Below are 16,419 nucleotides of genomic sequence, written 5' to 3'. Positions count from 1 at the left end.
GGCCAATCCAGGTCACAAATACCTGGCATGATCCCCAAAAAAGTACAAAACATTTTATACTGCTTATCCCAGAAATAGTGGATTTTCCCCAGGTCCATTTAATAACGATCTATGGACTTTTCCTTTAGGAAGCCGTCCAAACCTTTTTAAAACTCTGCTAAGCTAATCGCCTTTACCACATTCTCTGGCAACGAATTCCAGAGTTTAATTACACGTTGAGTGAAGAAAAATTTTCTCTGATTCGTTTTAAATTTACTACATTGTAGCTTCATCGCATGCCCCCTAGTCCTAGTATTTTTGGAAAGCGTAAACAGACGCTTCACACCTGCCCGTTCCACTCCACTCATTATTTTATAGACCTCTATTATATCTCCCCTCAGCCGCTTTAGCTTTTCCTCATAGGGAAGTCGTCCCATCCCCTTTATCATTTTCGTCGCCCTTCTCTGTACCTTTTCTAATTCCACTATATCTTTTTTGAGATGCGGTGACCAGAATTGAACAGAATATTCAAGGTGCGGTCGCACCATGGAGCGATATAAAGGCATTATAACATCCTCATTTTTGTTTTCCATTCCTTTCCTAATAATACCTAACGTTCTATTTGCTTTCTTAGCTGCAGCAGTAGTTAGTCCTTTATATATTTTGGTTGGTAAAGGTTTAGACCAGTTCCTGGAGGAAAAGTCCATAGTCTTATTATTGAGATGGGCTTGAGGGAAGCAACTGTTTGTCCTGGGACTGGTAGCATGGAATATTGCTACTAATTGGGTTTCTGCCTGATACTTGTGACCTGGATTGGCCACTGCTGGAAGCAGGATACTGGGCTAGATGGACCATTGGTCTGACCCCGTATGGCTATTCTTATAATCCTGGACTAATTCAGCTTTTATCTCTGTCAGGATATTCTAACTTCTACACTTCGCCGGTATCTCTTCATTGCTTTGTAAAGGTTAAATAAGCCTCTGCACAATCCCTAATGACACATAACTGCTCTCACACAAAAATTAGCCCTGCTCTGAGGCAAGTAGAAATATATACTATATGCATACACATGCCAATTTTATCATGTATGCACATGCATCAGAAATCAGTCCAAACTACCCCCTGCCCATGAATGCCTACCTATGGACCTCTTAAAGGTATATGTGCTGTAGTCAGCACCCCTTCCCTAATTCTAGAAACCTGTGTCCCAAATGTACGCTTACCCAGGGCTGCCAAGAGACTCGGCTGGGCCCGGGGCAAGGCCGCCCCGCCTCTGACCCCCCGTTGCTGCCACTCCCGCTCCCTGTCGCTCCCCCTGCTGCTGCCGCCCCCCGCCGCTGCAGTCCGCGGTCTCACCTGCCTGCCTCCATGGCTCTAGGCCCCCTGCATTCAAGGCGGCAGTCGCAGATCGCCTCTTTTCTGCCCTTCCCTCCATGTGTCCCGCCCTCATCTGATGTAACTTCCGGTTTCCGCGAAGGCAGGACACAGGGAGGGAAGGCTAGAAGGGAGGCGATCTGTGACTGCCGCTTCAAATGCAGGGGGCTCGGAGCCAAGGAGGCAGGCAGGTGAGACCAGGAACTGCAGCGCCGGTGGCCTGACCCCGGCGCCGGGCCCCCCTTGGAGGCCCAGGGAATTTTGTCTCCCCTGCCCCCCCTCTCTTGGCGGCCCTGCGCTTACCATGCAATGTTGCACACTCAAGTTCTAGAACGCTGTCAGTTGTGCAAGTAACTTAACTATTTTATTAACTGCTAATTGGCATTAAGTACCAATTACTGGCTATAATGGGTTCTAATTGAAAATAATTAAGTTACACACATAACTGCCATTAGTCAGTATTCTATAAATTTGGAACGCAAAATCTATCATGCACAACTTCCAGGGGGTGGGGGTGGGGGCAGGGAGGGCTATGGGGAGGTCAGGACGTGCCTAGCACTTACTTGCGCAGATTCTAGAATATTATACACAATGGACAGCACTTAGGCGCGGAATCATAACGCCAGCCATCGAGCTTCTGTACGTGCTTGTGCCTAAAGTTAAAACCCACGCTTAGCACGCAGCATTTGGGGGATCTATAGAGAATTACCCCCCATGTGTACTGTTCTGAGCCTTTCCCTTCTGTAAAGCTTGCTTTATGTGTGGAAAATGCTTTCCAGAATTACCCTATGTATGTTTTAGACTGTACTAGGATATTTGATTCTTTTCCCATGCATTTATTTATACTAAATTATAGACTGCTTCCACAGTCCTGTTAGGATGCCTGAATCGGTGGATAAATCTGCTGTAATTAGCAGCCCATGAGGGACTGGACTGTTGCCTGTGATTCCATCTGCTCCTCTCCTTTCCTTTGCTTCAGCTGTGGGATCCTTGGTCTAAACCATCGCTAGCTGTAGATTAACCCCAAGAGCTAATGCCAACATACTGACTCATCTGGGGACATGAGCCTTGGCTCAAGCCTCCAAAGACCAGACCACACCACACCAACTACACCAATCCAGCCTGTAACCATCTGCTGGAGGCAGAGAGTAATGGAGTGTTATATGAATGTACGTCTCTTTATAGAGGTGGTGAGATCACTGAAGTTCAGTTTTCTCTGCCTCCATCGCTTGGTGGAAGTACGACCCAATCTTCTGAACTGGTCTAGCAGGAGCAAAACGAAACTGAAATTATGGACATTAGACGGGATCTGCGTAAGTCCTGATGACAAGAAGCAGTAGCCTGGCGTTAAATTTGAGGGCCTAATTTTGACCATGGTAGTCAGTGTTTATAAAACCGCTGACCGTCACTGGCTAAATTCTTCAACAGTAAGAGGCCCATAGCTCTAATACACAGAAGTCAATTTCCCAAACCCAATTAACCATCTTCATGAAGCACACCCAAAGGGATTCAATGGACAAACTTATTTTGCCCTGACAGTTAAACTAGAAATAAAAAATACATAGCCGAATTTATCCTCTTATGGGCTTCCAAAAGGAAGTGGTTCTGTTAAAACCATAATGGGTCAGCTCCGTCTTCTGAAACGGGGCTTTTCAGTAAACACCACTGAGTGGACTGATACTCTTATCCAGGTTCATACCACCAAAACCTTTTAGCCCTCAACATCCAAAAGGCGAGAACAAGAAGTTTAAAGTCAGCCCTCGTCACCAATGGCAGGCCAATGTACTTGCTGGCAGCAACAGTTGCTGAATTTGCACTTTATAAATGATTTTGAAAGGCGGGACAACACCTCATTGCAATAGTTGATAAGACTCAATGCCACTTTCAACGCCTATTGATTTAAACCAGCCTCAGTTTCGAGTAAGGCCCCCAAATAAGTCCTAAAAGATGCAGCTCCAGTGTCATAATGGAGTCAATCTTTATCCCCAGGTTGCTGGCCTGCCCTACAGGAATCATGCTAACACCCTGAACCAGTGGACCTGAGGCTATAATATTCAGCACGCAGAAGTCAACGTTTTTTAAGTCACAAAATTTTGGTCTTTCCCAGTATGGCACTACTTATGTACTTATGTACTTATGACCGCCACGGGCAGAATTAACCTTGGATATTCAAGGCCAGGCCATGTCAGGGCCTCCGGCACTGAATAGCCAAGTATGTGTGGTCACCTAGATATTAACCGGGCATTGACCGATATGCAGACCGGTGCCCAGTTAGCTCGGCAGATAACGTTAGGACAGCCTTGTGCTCTCCCAACCTTATCCGCTTACCTAGCCAGTTAGCAGACTGAATATCACCTCCTGCCCCGTTAAATCTCTCTGAGTATTGACCCCAACCTCATGTTCATAAAGTCAATCTTTTCGCTGGCAATTGCCAACCCATTGGTTCCATACCTTCTGTTTGATGATCATGTCATTGATTTCGTTAATGTCACCCACTGTCACAATCTGAGATTTGATCACCCGGTCCAAAAGCGAGAGCCAGTCAGTAAGCTCTGCCCACTCCTTGTTGAAATCAGCCAAGGCCGGCACCTCCATCAGCAGAGAAGACGGCATTGCAACTTTCGAGAAGGTTGTATCCTTGGTAACCAGAGTCTGAGTCACCACAGTAACGGGGTGACCAGCGGAAGCCACTACAGAAACAAAACAAAACATCTATATTACTGCTGTGATTTGATAAAGACATTTGATAAGGCATTCATCTTCAAAATAACTCAATCACCCTACTTCATCTGGAGTAATTAATTCTGTGAATGTGTCATTTGTAATGTTTCTTTCTTTTTTTCACTTTGCTACAAGCAAATGGAAACCCAAGATCCACACAATATATTACACATCGGGCATGTCTACACATACTAATTCACAAAGAAAATCAGAAACAATTATGCAGAGTAATCAGCTAGTTTGCAAAGGGCATTTTTCATTTTTATTTGCATGATTTATTAATGCAATATAAGCTACGTCTTAGCTAAATCCTTGAGCTCTGCAGCCAGTGGGTTACTGGAACTAGCAAAGTGACATTGGAAGGGGCACAGGATCACCTCAAAAACACATTCCAAGCTTCCAAAGTAGAACTGAGAGACAGCGGATGGGTCAAGCCTGGGATGAAACTTAGCACAGACAGAAAGGAAACCTATATTCCAAATAGTATTCTGGTGGTATGGAATGGTCACTGTGTATGGTATTACTATGGATTAAGAGCTGGTTGAAAGATAGGAAGCAGAGAGTAGGATTGAATGGTCAGTATTCTCAATGGAGAAGGGTGGATAGTGGGGTTCCCCAGGGGTCTGTGCTGGAACCGCTGCTTTTTAACATATTTATAAATGACCTAGAGATGGGAGTAGTGAGCCTGCCATGAGTGGGAAAGTGTGGGGTACAAATGTAACAAAAAAATAAAAATAAAATTCGCAGGTGACACAAAGTTATTCAGGGTCGTCAAGTCGCAGGAGGAGTGTGAAAGATTACAGGAGGACCTCGTGAGACTGGGGGATTGGGCGTCCAAGTGGCAGATGAAGTTCAATGTTGACAAGTGCAAAGTGATGCATGTGGGTAAGAGGAACCCGAATTACAGCTATGTCATGCAAGGTTCCGCGTTAGGAGTTATGGACCTACAAAGGGATCTGGGAGTCATCTTTGATAAGACGTTGAAAACTTCTGCTCAGTGTGCAGCTGCAGTGGCTAAGAAAGTGCACAGAATGTTGAGTATTATTAGGAAAGGGATGGAAAACAAACACAAGGATGTTATACCAAGATCATACGAAGTAACAACGAACGCGGACAGATCACCCCCATGGATACCTGAATGTGGAGTCCCCCAAGGATCCCCCCTCTCACCAATCTTATTCAACCTAATGATGATACCTTTAGCCAAACGTCTAGCCAACCAAAACCTCAACCCCTACATCTATGCAGATGACATCACAATCTACATCCCATTCAAACATGATTTAAATGAAATCACCAACGAGATCAACCAAAGCCTCCAAACAATGCACACATGGGCAGATGCATTCCAACTAAAACTCAACACAGAAAAAACACAATGTCTTGTACTCACCTCGCAACATAACACAAAAATTTTCTCCACCATAATCACACCATACTCTTCCTATCTCTCAAAACTTGAAAATTCTTGGAGTCACCATTGATCGAAACCTCACTCTTGATGCCCACGTGAAAAACACGACGAAAAAGATGTTCTACTCCATGTGGAAACTCAAAAGAGTAAAACCTTTCTTCCCGAGATACATCTTCCATACCCTGGTACAGTCAATGGTAATAAGTCATCTGGACTACTGCAATGCACTATACGCCGGGTGCAACGAACAAACAATCAAAAAACTCCAAACTGCCCAAAATACGGCCGCCAGACTCATATTTGGAAAAACTAAATATGAAAGTGCAAAACCCTTAAGAGTGAAACTTCACTGGCTCCCACTTAAGGAACAAATTGTGTTCAAAATCTGCACAATTGTACACAAAATCATTCATTCAGATGCCCCAATATACATGCTAAACCTCGTGGACCTACCTCCCAGAAACACCACAAGATCATCCCACAAATTTCTCAACCTGCACTTCCCCAGCTGTAAAGGACTAAAATACAAGCTGATGCATGCCACCACCTTCTCTTACATGAGCACGCAGTTATGGAACGCACTACCTACAGACCTGAAAACAATCAACGAAATAACCACCTTTCGCAAATCTCTGAAGACATACTTCTTCAACAAAGCCTACAATGAGAACCGATAACCTCACCAACCCACTCAGTAATGAAAATCCACCTCTATTACTACCCTAATCACTCCCTTCCTTCTTCTCTCTTCCCTACTTAATCTCTGCACAATACTAACTGTATCTGATATCTTGGAACGACATTGTTAACAAAACTATGTAAGCCACATTGAGCCTGCAAATAGGTGGGAAAATGTGGGATACAAATGCAATAAATAATAATAATAATAATAATGCCGTTGTATCGCTCCATGGTGCGACCGCACCTCGAATATCGTGTCCAATTCTGGTTGCCACATCTCAAAAAAGATATAAAGGAATTGGAGAAGGTGCAGAGAAGAGTGACGAAAATTATAAAAGGGATGGAACGACTTCCCTAGGAGGAAAGGCTGAGACGGTTAGGGCTCTTCCGCTTGGAGAAAAGGCAATTGAGGGGTGATATGATAGAAGTCTACAAGATAATGAGCGGAGTAGAGCGGACAGATGTGAAGCGTTTGTTTACACTTTCAAAACAACAACAAAACCAGGGGACAAAAGATGAAGCTAGAATATGGTAGATTTAAAACAAATAGAAGAAAGTTTTTCTTTACTCAGCGTGTAGTTAGACTCGGGAACTCGTTGCTGGAGAATGTAGTGACAGCAGCTGGCCTTATGGAGTTTAAGGGGGGTTTGGACAGATTCCTGAAGGAAAAGTCCATTGAACATTATTAATTTTTTTTTTTTGGGGGGGGGGGGGGGGGGTTGCCGGGTTCTTGAAGCCTGGATTGGCCACTGTCGGAGACAGGATGCTGGGCTTGATGGACCCTTGGTCTTTTCCCAGTATGGCGGTGCTTATGTGCTTATGTACTTCCTGACCAGTGTCACTATAACTGTGTGTATATAAGTGCTGAGCTCATTGCCCCTTATGCGTGCATGTGCACTACGTACTAGTTCATAAAATAGCAAGTAACTACCCCTGGGGGAGGAAGGGTACAAGTAGGCGAAGCATGGGAGAGGCTTTGGAATGTCTCCAATTACATGCTTAACTTATACCACACTGTAAGTTTATTTATTTTATTTATTTGTTACATTTGTATCCCACATTTTCCCACCTATTTGTAGGCTCAATGTGGCTTACATAGTACCTGAGAGGTCTTTGCAGGCTCCAGTGTGAACAAATACAGGGTGATGTTGTGATGAGATCAAGTTCATGTGGCACAGCCACACTAGGAAATCGTACAACGGAAGAGTTGTGTTATGTCCATTACGTGCTTTAGTTTGGTTGTGTTGCAGAGATTAGGCATTTAAGTTGGATTGGTAGGGTATGCCTTTTTAAACAGGTTGGTTTTTAGTGATTTCCAGAAAGTCGTACGTCATTTTCAAGGCTTTTGATAATGCGTTCCACAGTTGTGTGCTTATGTAGGAAAAACTAGATGCGTAAGTTGTTTTGCATTTAAGTCCTTTGCAGCTTGGGTAGTGCAGATTTAGATAAGATCGTGTTGATTCGGATGTATTTCTAATTGGTAAGTCGATCAAGTCTGTCATGTAACTCAGGGCTTCTCCGTAGATGATTTTGTGAACCAGGGTGCAGATTTTGAAGGCGATGCGTTCTTTGATTGGGAGCCAGTTTAGTTATGCACATGGGGCTAACATTCACATCTGTCATTGACCTGGGTGTAACTGTTCTCGCCTAACTTTAGGAGTGTCAATGACGATTTACGCTAGCATTCGGTAACGGCACCTTGGTGCACAGATGGCATTATAGAACTGCCCCCAAGAGTCTGAAGTAGATGCCTCCATAAACTTGGAAGAGACTGAAAGCAAATAAGCATGAAATAAATATAAACCAATTTACAGAGGAGAAGGTACTAGACATACTTAAACAAATGAGGGTGAATAAGGCAATGGGGACTCAACGTACACAGCCCAGGATACTGAATGAGCTCAAGACTGTCTTGCCAGGTCCCCCTGCAGCTCTGTTGAACCTACCCTTTAAACCGCAGGATGTTTTGAGAAACTGGAAGAAAGTAAACGCTCCTGATACACAAAGGCAGAAACAGGGAGGAGGTGGGCAACCACAGATCTGCTGTTTACCATTGGTACTGGATAAAACTATGGAAAGACTAACACAGAAAACGAGCATGCAGCACCTTGAAAGCGACCGCACTTCGAATACTGTGTTCAATACTGGTCGCCGCATCTAAAAAAAAGATATAGTGGAATTAGAAAAGGTACAGAGAAGGGTGACGAAAATGACAAAGGGTATGCGACAACTTCCCCATGAGGAAAGGCTGAAGCAGCTAGGGCTTTTCAGCTTGGAGAAAATACCGGCTGTGGGGAGATATAAAATAATGAGTGGAGTGGAATGGGTAGAAGTGAATCGCTTGTTTACTCTTTCCAAAAATACTAGGACTAGGGGGCATGCGATGAAGCTACAAAGTAGTAAGTTTAAAACGAATCAGAGAAAATTTTTCTTCACTCAATATGTAATTAAACGCTGGAATTCATTGCCAGAGAATGTCGTAAAAGCAGTTAGCTTAGCAGGGTTTTAAAAAGGTTTGGACGGCTTCCTAAAGGAAAAGTCCATAGACCACTTTTAAATTGACTTGGGAAAATCCACTGCTTATTTGTGGGAAAAGCAGCATAAAATGTATTGAACTTTTTCGGGATCTTGCCAAGTATTTGTGATCTGGATTGGCCACTGTTGGAAACAGGACGCTGGGCTTGATGGACCTTTGCCCACACTGGGGCAAATACTTATGTACTTAAACTTGATTGAGTTGCTAGATGAGATGAGAAAAATGGTGGATCAGGGTCATGTGGTAGATGTTACCTATCTGAACTAGTAAGATTTTTGACAGTGCACTACAGTAAGGACTGATAAGCTAGTGGAGGATATGGGAGTGGACCAATAGGTTCTAAATTGAGTGAGGGATTGGTTCAGATGCAAGAGGCAGAAGATTGCAGTTAACAAACACAAGAAGTGTCATACTAGGTCAGACCAAAGGTCCATCAAACCCAGCATCTTGTCTCTGATAATGGCCGATGTCCAGCAGGATCATCTTTCTTTTTCAATATCTTTATAAGCAGTATTACGGAGACACTGGAATGGAACACAGCCTTGTTTGCAGTTTATACTATTTATTTAGATTTTGCTCACACCTTTTTCAGTAGTAGCTCAAGGTGAGTTACATTCAGGTACTCTGGATATTTCTCTGTCCCAGGAGGGCTCACAATCTAAGTTTGTACCTGAGGCAATGGAGGGTTAAGTGACTTACCCAAGATCACAAGGAGCAGCAGTGGGATTTGAATCGGCCACTTCTGGATTGCAAGACATGCTTGAACCACTAGGCCACTCCTCCAGAAGCAACATTCCATCTAGAATCTCAAATAGTACCAATATTCCAGAATCTCAAAAAGTGGCAATATTCCATGTAGAATCTTCAATAGTAGCAACATTCCATATATTTATTTATTTAGATTTTGCTCACACCTTTTTCAGTAGTAGCTCAAGGTGAGTTACATTCAGGTACTCTGGATATTTCTCTGTCCCAGGAGGGTTCACAATCTAAGTTTGTATCTGAGGCAATGGAGGGTTAAGTGACTTGTCCAAGATCACAAGGAGCAGCAGTTGGATTTTAACTGACCACCTCTGGATTTCAAGCCCCTTGCTCTAACCACTAGGCCACTCCTCTACCCCAAAGAATCTTGTTACTCTTTGGGGTTCTACATGGAATGTTGCTACACTTTGAAATTCTGCATAGAATCTTGTTATTCTTTAGAATTCTAGAATCTTTATTTATTTATTTAGATTTTGCTCACACCTTTTTAAGTAGTAGCTCAAGGTGAGTTACATTCAGGTACTCTGGATATTTCTCTGTCCCAGGAGGGCTCACAATCTAAGTTTGTACCTGAGGCAATGGAGGGTTATGTGACTTGCCTAAGATCACAAGAAGCAGCAGTGGGATTTGAACCAGCCACCTCTGGATTGCAAGACCAGTGCTCTAACCACTAGGCCACTCCTCCACTATAGCAACATTCCATCTAGAATCTCAAATAGTAGCAACATTCCAGAATCTCAAAAAGTGGCAACATTCCATGTAGAATCTTCAATAGTAGCAACATTCCATATACTTATTTATTTAGATTTTTGCACCTTTTTCAGTGGTAGCTCAAGGTGAGTTACATTCAGGTACTCTGGATATTTCTCTGTCCCAGGAGGGCTCACAATCTAAGTCTGTACCTGAGACAATGGAGGGTTAAGTGATTTGCCCAAGATCACAAGGAGCAGCAGCGGGATTTGAACTGGCCACCTCTGGATTATAACAGGGGTATAGCCAGTCTCATCTCACAGATGATGTGGTCTCTCCTTCTCTCACCTGCATGCCATATGGTCTCTCAAATATCCTCCCTCTCCCGCATACCTTTTAAATAGCAGATTTTCACCGGCAACAGGCAGCAACTAATACACACTGCTGATGTTGGCTCCATACCCTTCCCTCTGATGCAACTTCCTGTTTCAGCCTAGGCAAGAAGAATACATCAGAGCGAAGGCTATGGGGCCGTTGCCAGCAGTATGCATCAGTCACTGCTCACTGCAGGCAAAGATCTGCTATTTACAAGGTATGCAGGAGGGACAGTTGTTGGGAGTTTTCGGCTGGTGGGGCTTGGGGATCCCTGCCAGCCACATTATAGCTATGCTGGTACTGGCCCACCCAAGCCCACCCTTGGCTACGCCACTGGATTGCAAGACCAGTGCTCTACCACTAGGCCACTCCTCCACTCAGAGCCAAAGCAGATCCAAAGCAGAGTGGATATGCCAGGTGGAACAGAAAAAAGGAAGGAGACATTTAAAACAAATGATCAATAGTTTGGAAAATGAACTTCAGTGGGAAAAAGATTAGGGGATGGAAATAGCCATTGGCTACATATCAATTAGAATGTCAAGAACAGTGATGTGATCTGTAATAATCATCTCATATGACCTTAAGGTAACCAGTTAATGCAATAAAGCGACTGGAAATTAGCGGAATGCATGGTTGCTTTAATTAGAGGTATTACCAGCAGGACAAAGGAGAAAATGTTGTCTCTGTAGAGGGTCACCAGTGAAATCCCAGCTTCATTGAGACTTTGTTAAGATGGAAGGGGCTCAGGAATGAGTGACTGAAATGATACGTGGCCTGCTACACTAATCTTACCCAGAAAGGAGGCAATTGTACAAAATCAATAACATATCTTGAATAACATCCATTTGCCAGGATGGTGCACACAGTGAGGCTCCCACTTCTGTGTGTATCTAATACTATAAGTTACACGCATATCTCCAGTATTTTGGTGTGAGCATTCCATAAAGCACCTGCTTTCCTTTACTATACAGGCTTCTACCAGGTGTCTTCAGGGTGCCTGACTGTAGGCACCCTGTTGTTCAATTGCCTTGTTGACGTTGACGTATCTTAGCTACCTACTCACTCTGTATCCTGACTACTTTCATCAGATGCTCTTTGGCTCTGCTCTAGTCCCTGCTGAGCCTCGACTTTACTCCTATCATGCTTCTCTTCGGTAAGTCCACTGGTGCTTGGTTCTTCAACATAAGAACATAAGAGTAGCCATACTGGGTCAGACCAATGGTCCATCTATCCCAGTATCCTGTTTCAGAAGTACCTGGCAGAAACCCAAATCATGGCAACATTCCATGTAGAACCCCAAAGAATAGCAAAATTCTGGAATCCTAAAGAGTAACAAGATTCCATGTAGAATCTCAAAGAGTACCAACATTCTATGTAGAAACCCCAAAAATAGCAACATTCTGGAATCCTAAAGATTGACAACATTCCATGCAGAATCTCAGAGTAGCAACATTCCATACTACAAATCCCAGGGCAAGCAGTTGCTTCCCCATGTCTGTCTCAATAACAGACTATGGACTTTTCCTCCAGGAATTTGTCCAAACCTTTTTTAAACCCAGATATGCTAACTGCTGCTACCACCTCCTCTGGCAAAGAGTTCCAGAGCTTAACAATTCGTTGAGTGAAAAAATATTTCTTCCTATTTGTTTTAATGTATTTCCATGTAACTTCCTTGAGTGTCTCCTAGTCTTCGTACTTTCAGAATGAGTCAAAAATCGATTTACTTCTACTCGTTCTACATTGCCCAGGATTTTGTAGACCTCAGTCACATCTCCCCTCATCCCTCTCTTTTCCAAGCTAAAGAGCCCTAACCTCTTTAGCCTTCCCTCATACGAGAGGACTTCCATCAGTTTCCTTATGGGGTTCCGCTGGCTTCTGGTTCTCATCTCATTTTTTTTGGCTCAGGCAATGAACATTGGTGGTCACCAGACCAGAAGGCACAACTTGAAGGTAAGATGGCAGCTGAAGGCAGAAAACCCTGTCCTATTTTCCCCTGAACCCATGATGCCAAGTCCAATGTAAGACCTGTCCCTGGATCTTCCCTATAGACGAGAACCATCACAAATCCAAAGCAATATAAAAAAAGAGACATCTTTAAGTGAAATTCAGAGGACCAGAGCAGAACAGTTTAATACAGCAGCCTCATGCTGCTTGAAAGAAAAGGCAAACTCCATGCTTACTCCTGACCCATGGGTGTTAACAAGGAACGAGGAGCTTAAAATTCAGATGAGATCAGGGGCGTAGCCAGACACCCAATTTTGGGTGGGCCTGGGCCCAAGATGGGTGGGCAGAAGAACTCCGCCCTGACCCACAAGTGATTTGGTCTCTCCCTCTCTTGCCTGCATGCCATATGGTCTCTCAAACATCCTCCCTCCCCTTTAAGTACCAGATTTTCATTGCTCATGTTGGCACCCAACGCCTTCCCTCTGATGCAACTTCCTATTTCCACACAGGCAGAAATACATCAGAGGGAAGGCTGTGGGGCTGATGCGAACAGTATGTATCAGTCGCTTCTCGCTGCAGGCGAAGATCTGCTATTTACAAGGTATGCAAGAGGGACAGTTGTTGGGAGTTCTCAGCTGGTGGGGCTTGGGGATCCCTGCCAGCCACATCGTGCTTGTGCTGCTACTGGGTGGGCCTGAGTCCAAAGTAGGTGGGCCTGTGCCCACCCAGGCCCACCCCTGGCTACGCCACTGGATGAGATACAGAATAAGAAACAGAAGAGTGACAGCAGGGAAAGAGTTTGGTTCTACGCATATAACTGTATGATACTGGCGTACACCACCACCGCCAGCACATAACTACCATCTAACACTGATCTTGGCATCCTACTGTATCTGCATTGTTCACCCAGGCAGCTGTTAATTATACAGCCCAGAAGACTACAAAGAGGAGAGAAAAGGAGAATCAGCGGTACCCCTGCTCATATCGCGTTTGTTTCATTTGACTCTTACTGTTGCACACAAGGAAGCTTAAATTGTGGTGAATGACTACAAACAAAGTTGCATAATTACCGTGGGATGCAGAAACCATGGCAACCATAATATCGCCTAAGTACGGTAAACAGCGCTGAACTATCCAGGGGATGCAGAGAGCGAAATCTCTCTGTGATGTTGCCAGCTTTCATTTTTACAGAATATCTCCTTTTTTTTTAAAGTGTGATAAATGTCTTTTTTTTTTCTCTCTCTCTCGCTTCCTTTTGAAAGCACCAGTCTCCATCCCAGCTGGAAAGGACACTGCCAAGAAAAGAAACAGTACTCCAGGAAGTAAAATGCACTTCAGCTCACCCAAACCACTCTTGGAAATTATAATACGCACTTGTTAAACATTCTCCTTGTCATTTTGAGGAAATGCAATCCTCCTCCCTCACCTAATCGCCTCTTCTGGCCTCGTTAGCCAATCCAGAGGCGTTGAGGGCCTTAATGACACAACCTACCAAGGATGGAGCAGGGCAGCAGCAGAGCCAGGCTGTAATATCAGGTCATTTAAATCAGCAACAGCTGCTGAACAGTGCTGGCTTTTACTAAAATTACATTTGATGACTCACTGTGTGGAAAATGATTTCTTATTTTCTAGTTATTTTTCCAATCAGAAATGAAAAGGAAGGAGAGACACATTATGCCAGTAATTTCTCTGTTATATCAAAAGCATTTTCATTAGTGACTTAGTACTCCTTGTATGACATGCAAAATGTATGTGTTCTGTACTTTAATCATATTTTCTTAACCACTTGTTTGGAGAACGATCGGGGATACCTTTTTCTCTTGCTTACATAAAGATCTGTTGCTGATTTTATAGCTCCATTCACTTCGAACCACAGATCCTCCCTCGGCTCTTTCTTCAGGTAACATAGTAGATGACGGCAGAAAAAGACCTGCACGGTCCATCTAGTCTGCCCAACAAGATAAAACTCATATGTGCTACTTCTTGTGTATACCTTGCCTTGATTTGTATCTGCCATTTTCAGGACACAGACCGTAGAAGTCTTGCCCAGCACTAGCCCCGCCTCCCAAACACCAGCTCCGCCTCCCAATCTCGGCTAAGCTTCTGAGGATCCATTCCTTCTGAACAGGTACTCTCCCCATTTTACCAAAGTCAGCATGCTTCAAATCCAGCGCATCATGAAGCCTGTTCTGTCTTCCCTCACAGGCATTGCCTGGGGCAGCCCATATTTCCCTTCTGTCCAGGGATTCCCAGCTGCAGCAGTGAGCAGGCATGGGATCTGCTCCCTAAGAGTACCTAAAGCATGAGGGAAGTGGAAGTAGAGGATTTTCGGATGCTGCCATTTGGTGTTCCACATTCTAGCACACCAAATTCCTGTGGCCAAAAGTCCAGCTCTCTAACTGTGTAGCATTGAAACAGCAGTGCCACAACAGCGGTCCCCAAAAGCCATAAGAACATAAGCGTTGCCATACTCGGAAAAACTGAAGGTCCATCATCTTCTTTCCAACAGTGGCCAATTCAGGTCATGAGTATCCGGCAAGATCCCAGAACCGTAAAACAGAATTTATGTTGCTTATCCTAGGAATGAGCAGTGGGTTTTCCCAAGTCCATCATAAAAATTGGCTTATGGACTTTTCTTTCAGGAAATTATCCAAACCTTTTTAAAACCCTGATAAGCTAACTGCTTTTACCACATTCTCTGGTGATGAATTCCGGAGAGTAACTGCACGTTGAGTGAAGAAATATTTTCTCTGGTTTGTTTTAAAGTCACTACTTAGTAGCTTCACTTCATGTCCTCTAGTCCTAGCATTTTTGGAGAGAGTAAACAAGCAATTCAGTTCTTCCCATTCCACTCCACTCAGTATTTTAAAGATGCTTCAGCCTTTCCTCATAGGGAAGTCATCTCATCCCCTTAATCATTGTTGTCACCCTTCTCTGTACCTTTTCTAATTCCACTACATCCTTTTTGAGATGCAGTGACCAGAATTGCACACGGCAGTGGCGTACGAGGTGCACGCCGCTGGGGGGGGTGCCGCGGCGCGCGCCTGTTGCCCTGTCTCCGAGAAAGTTCGCAATTCGCATGTGTTCACTGCTCCCTCTGAGTCTGCCCCGGAACAGGAAGTAACCTGTTCCGGGGCAGACTCAGAGGGAGCAGTGAACACATGCAAATTGCAAAATCGGACTGAGACAGGGCAACAGGCGTGCGCCGCGGCACCCCACCCCAGCAGCGTGCACCCAGGGGGGGGGTGTCATTTTGCCGGAGGGGGGGGGAAGAGGAATCATTTCACCGGGGGGGGGGGGGGGCGTGCTGCACCCGGGGGGGGGGGGCGCATCAGCGATCCGCCCCGGGTGTCAGCTAGGGTCGGAACGCCACTGGCACACGGTATTCGAGGTGCGGTTGCACTATAGAGTGATACAAAGGCATTATTATTTTTGTTTTCCATTCCTTTCCTAATAATTTCTAACATTCAACAATGACACCTAGATCCTTTTCCTGGTCGGTGACTCCTAATGTGGAACCCTGCATCACAACCATGGTTTGGGTTCCTGTATTTCTCACATGCATCACTTTGCACTTGCTCACATTAAATGCCATCTGGATACCAAGAGGGGCATGATCGAAAGGAACGCCCAAGTTTTGCTGAGGACGTCCTCGCAAAACGTCCCGGTGAAGGGGCGGGGAAACCCGTATTATCAAAACAAGATGGACGTCCATCTTTTGTTTTGATAACACGGCCGGGGACCCCCAAATTTGCGAAATTTAGGTAATCCCTAGAGATGGTCGTCCCTAAACTTGGTCGTTTCTGATTTTCGGCGATAATGGAAACTAAGGACGCCCATCTCAGAAATGACCAAATACAAGCCCTTTGCTCATGGGAGGAGCCAGCATTCGTAGTGCACTGGTCCCCCTGACATGCCAGGACACTAACCAGGCACCCTAGGG

General features: G+C 44.6%; 1 protein-coding gene across 2 annotated transcripts in view; it reads right to left on the bottom strand.

The window, feature by feature from the left end:
* Positions 1-16,419, bottom strand: part of DMD (dystrophin) — a 2,615,032-nt gene that overhangs the window by 588,312 nt on the left and 2,010,301 nt on the right. For both annotated transcript variants that reach the window (XM_030202363.1, XM_030202359.1), the window contains one exon: positions 3,805-4,043. In XM_030202363.1, coding sequence (XP_030058223.1) covers positions 3,805-4,043 — 239 coding nt within the window. The remainder of the gene's footprint in view (positions 1-3,804; positions 4,044-16,419) is intronic.

The sequence above is a fragment of the Microcaecilia unicolor genome, chromosome 4 (assembly GCF_901765095.1).
Source record: "Microcaecilia unicolor chromosome 4, aMicUni1.1, whole genome shotgun sequence".
NCBI lineage: Eukaryota > Metazoa > Chordata > Amphibia > Gymnophiona > Siphonopidae > Microcaecilia > Microcaecilia unicolor.
This window is presented reverse-complemented; position numbering and strand designations above follow the sequence as displayed.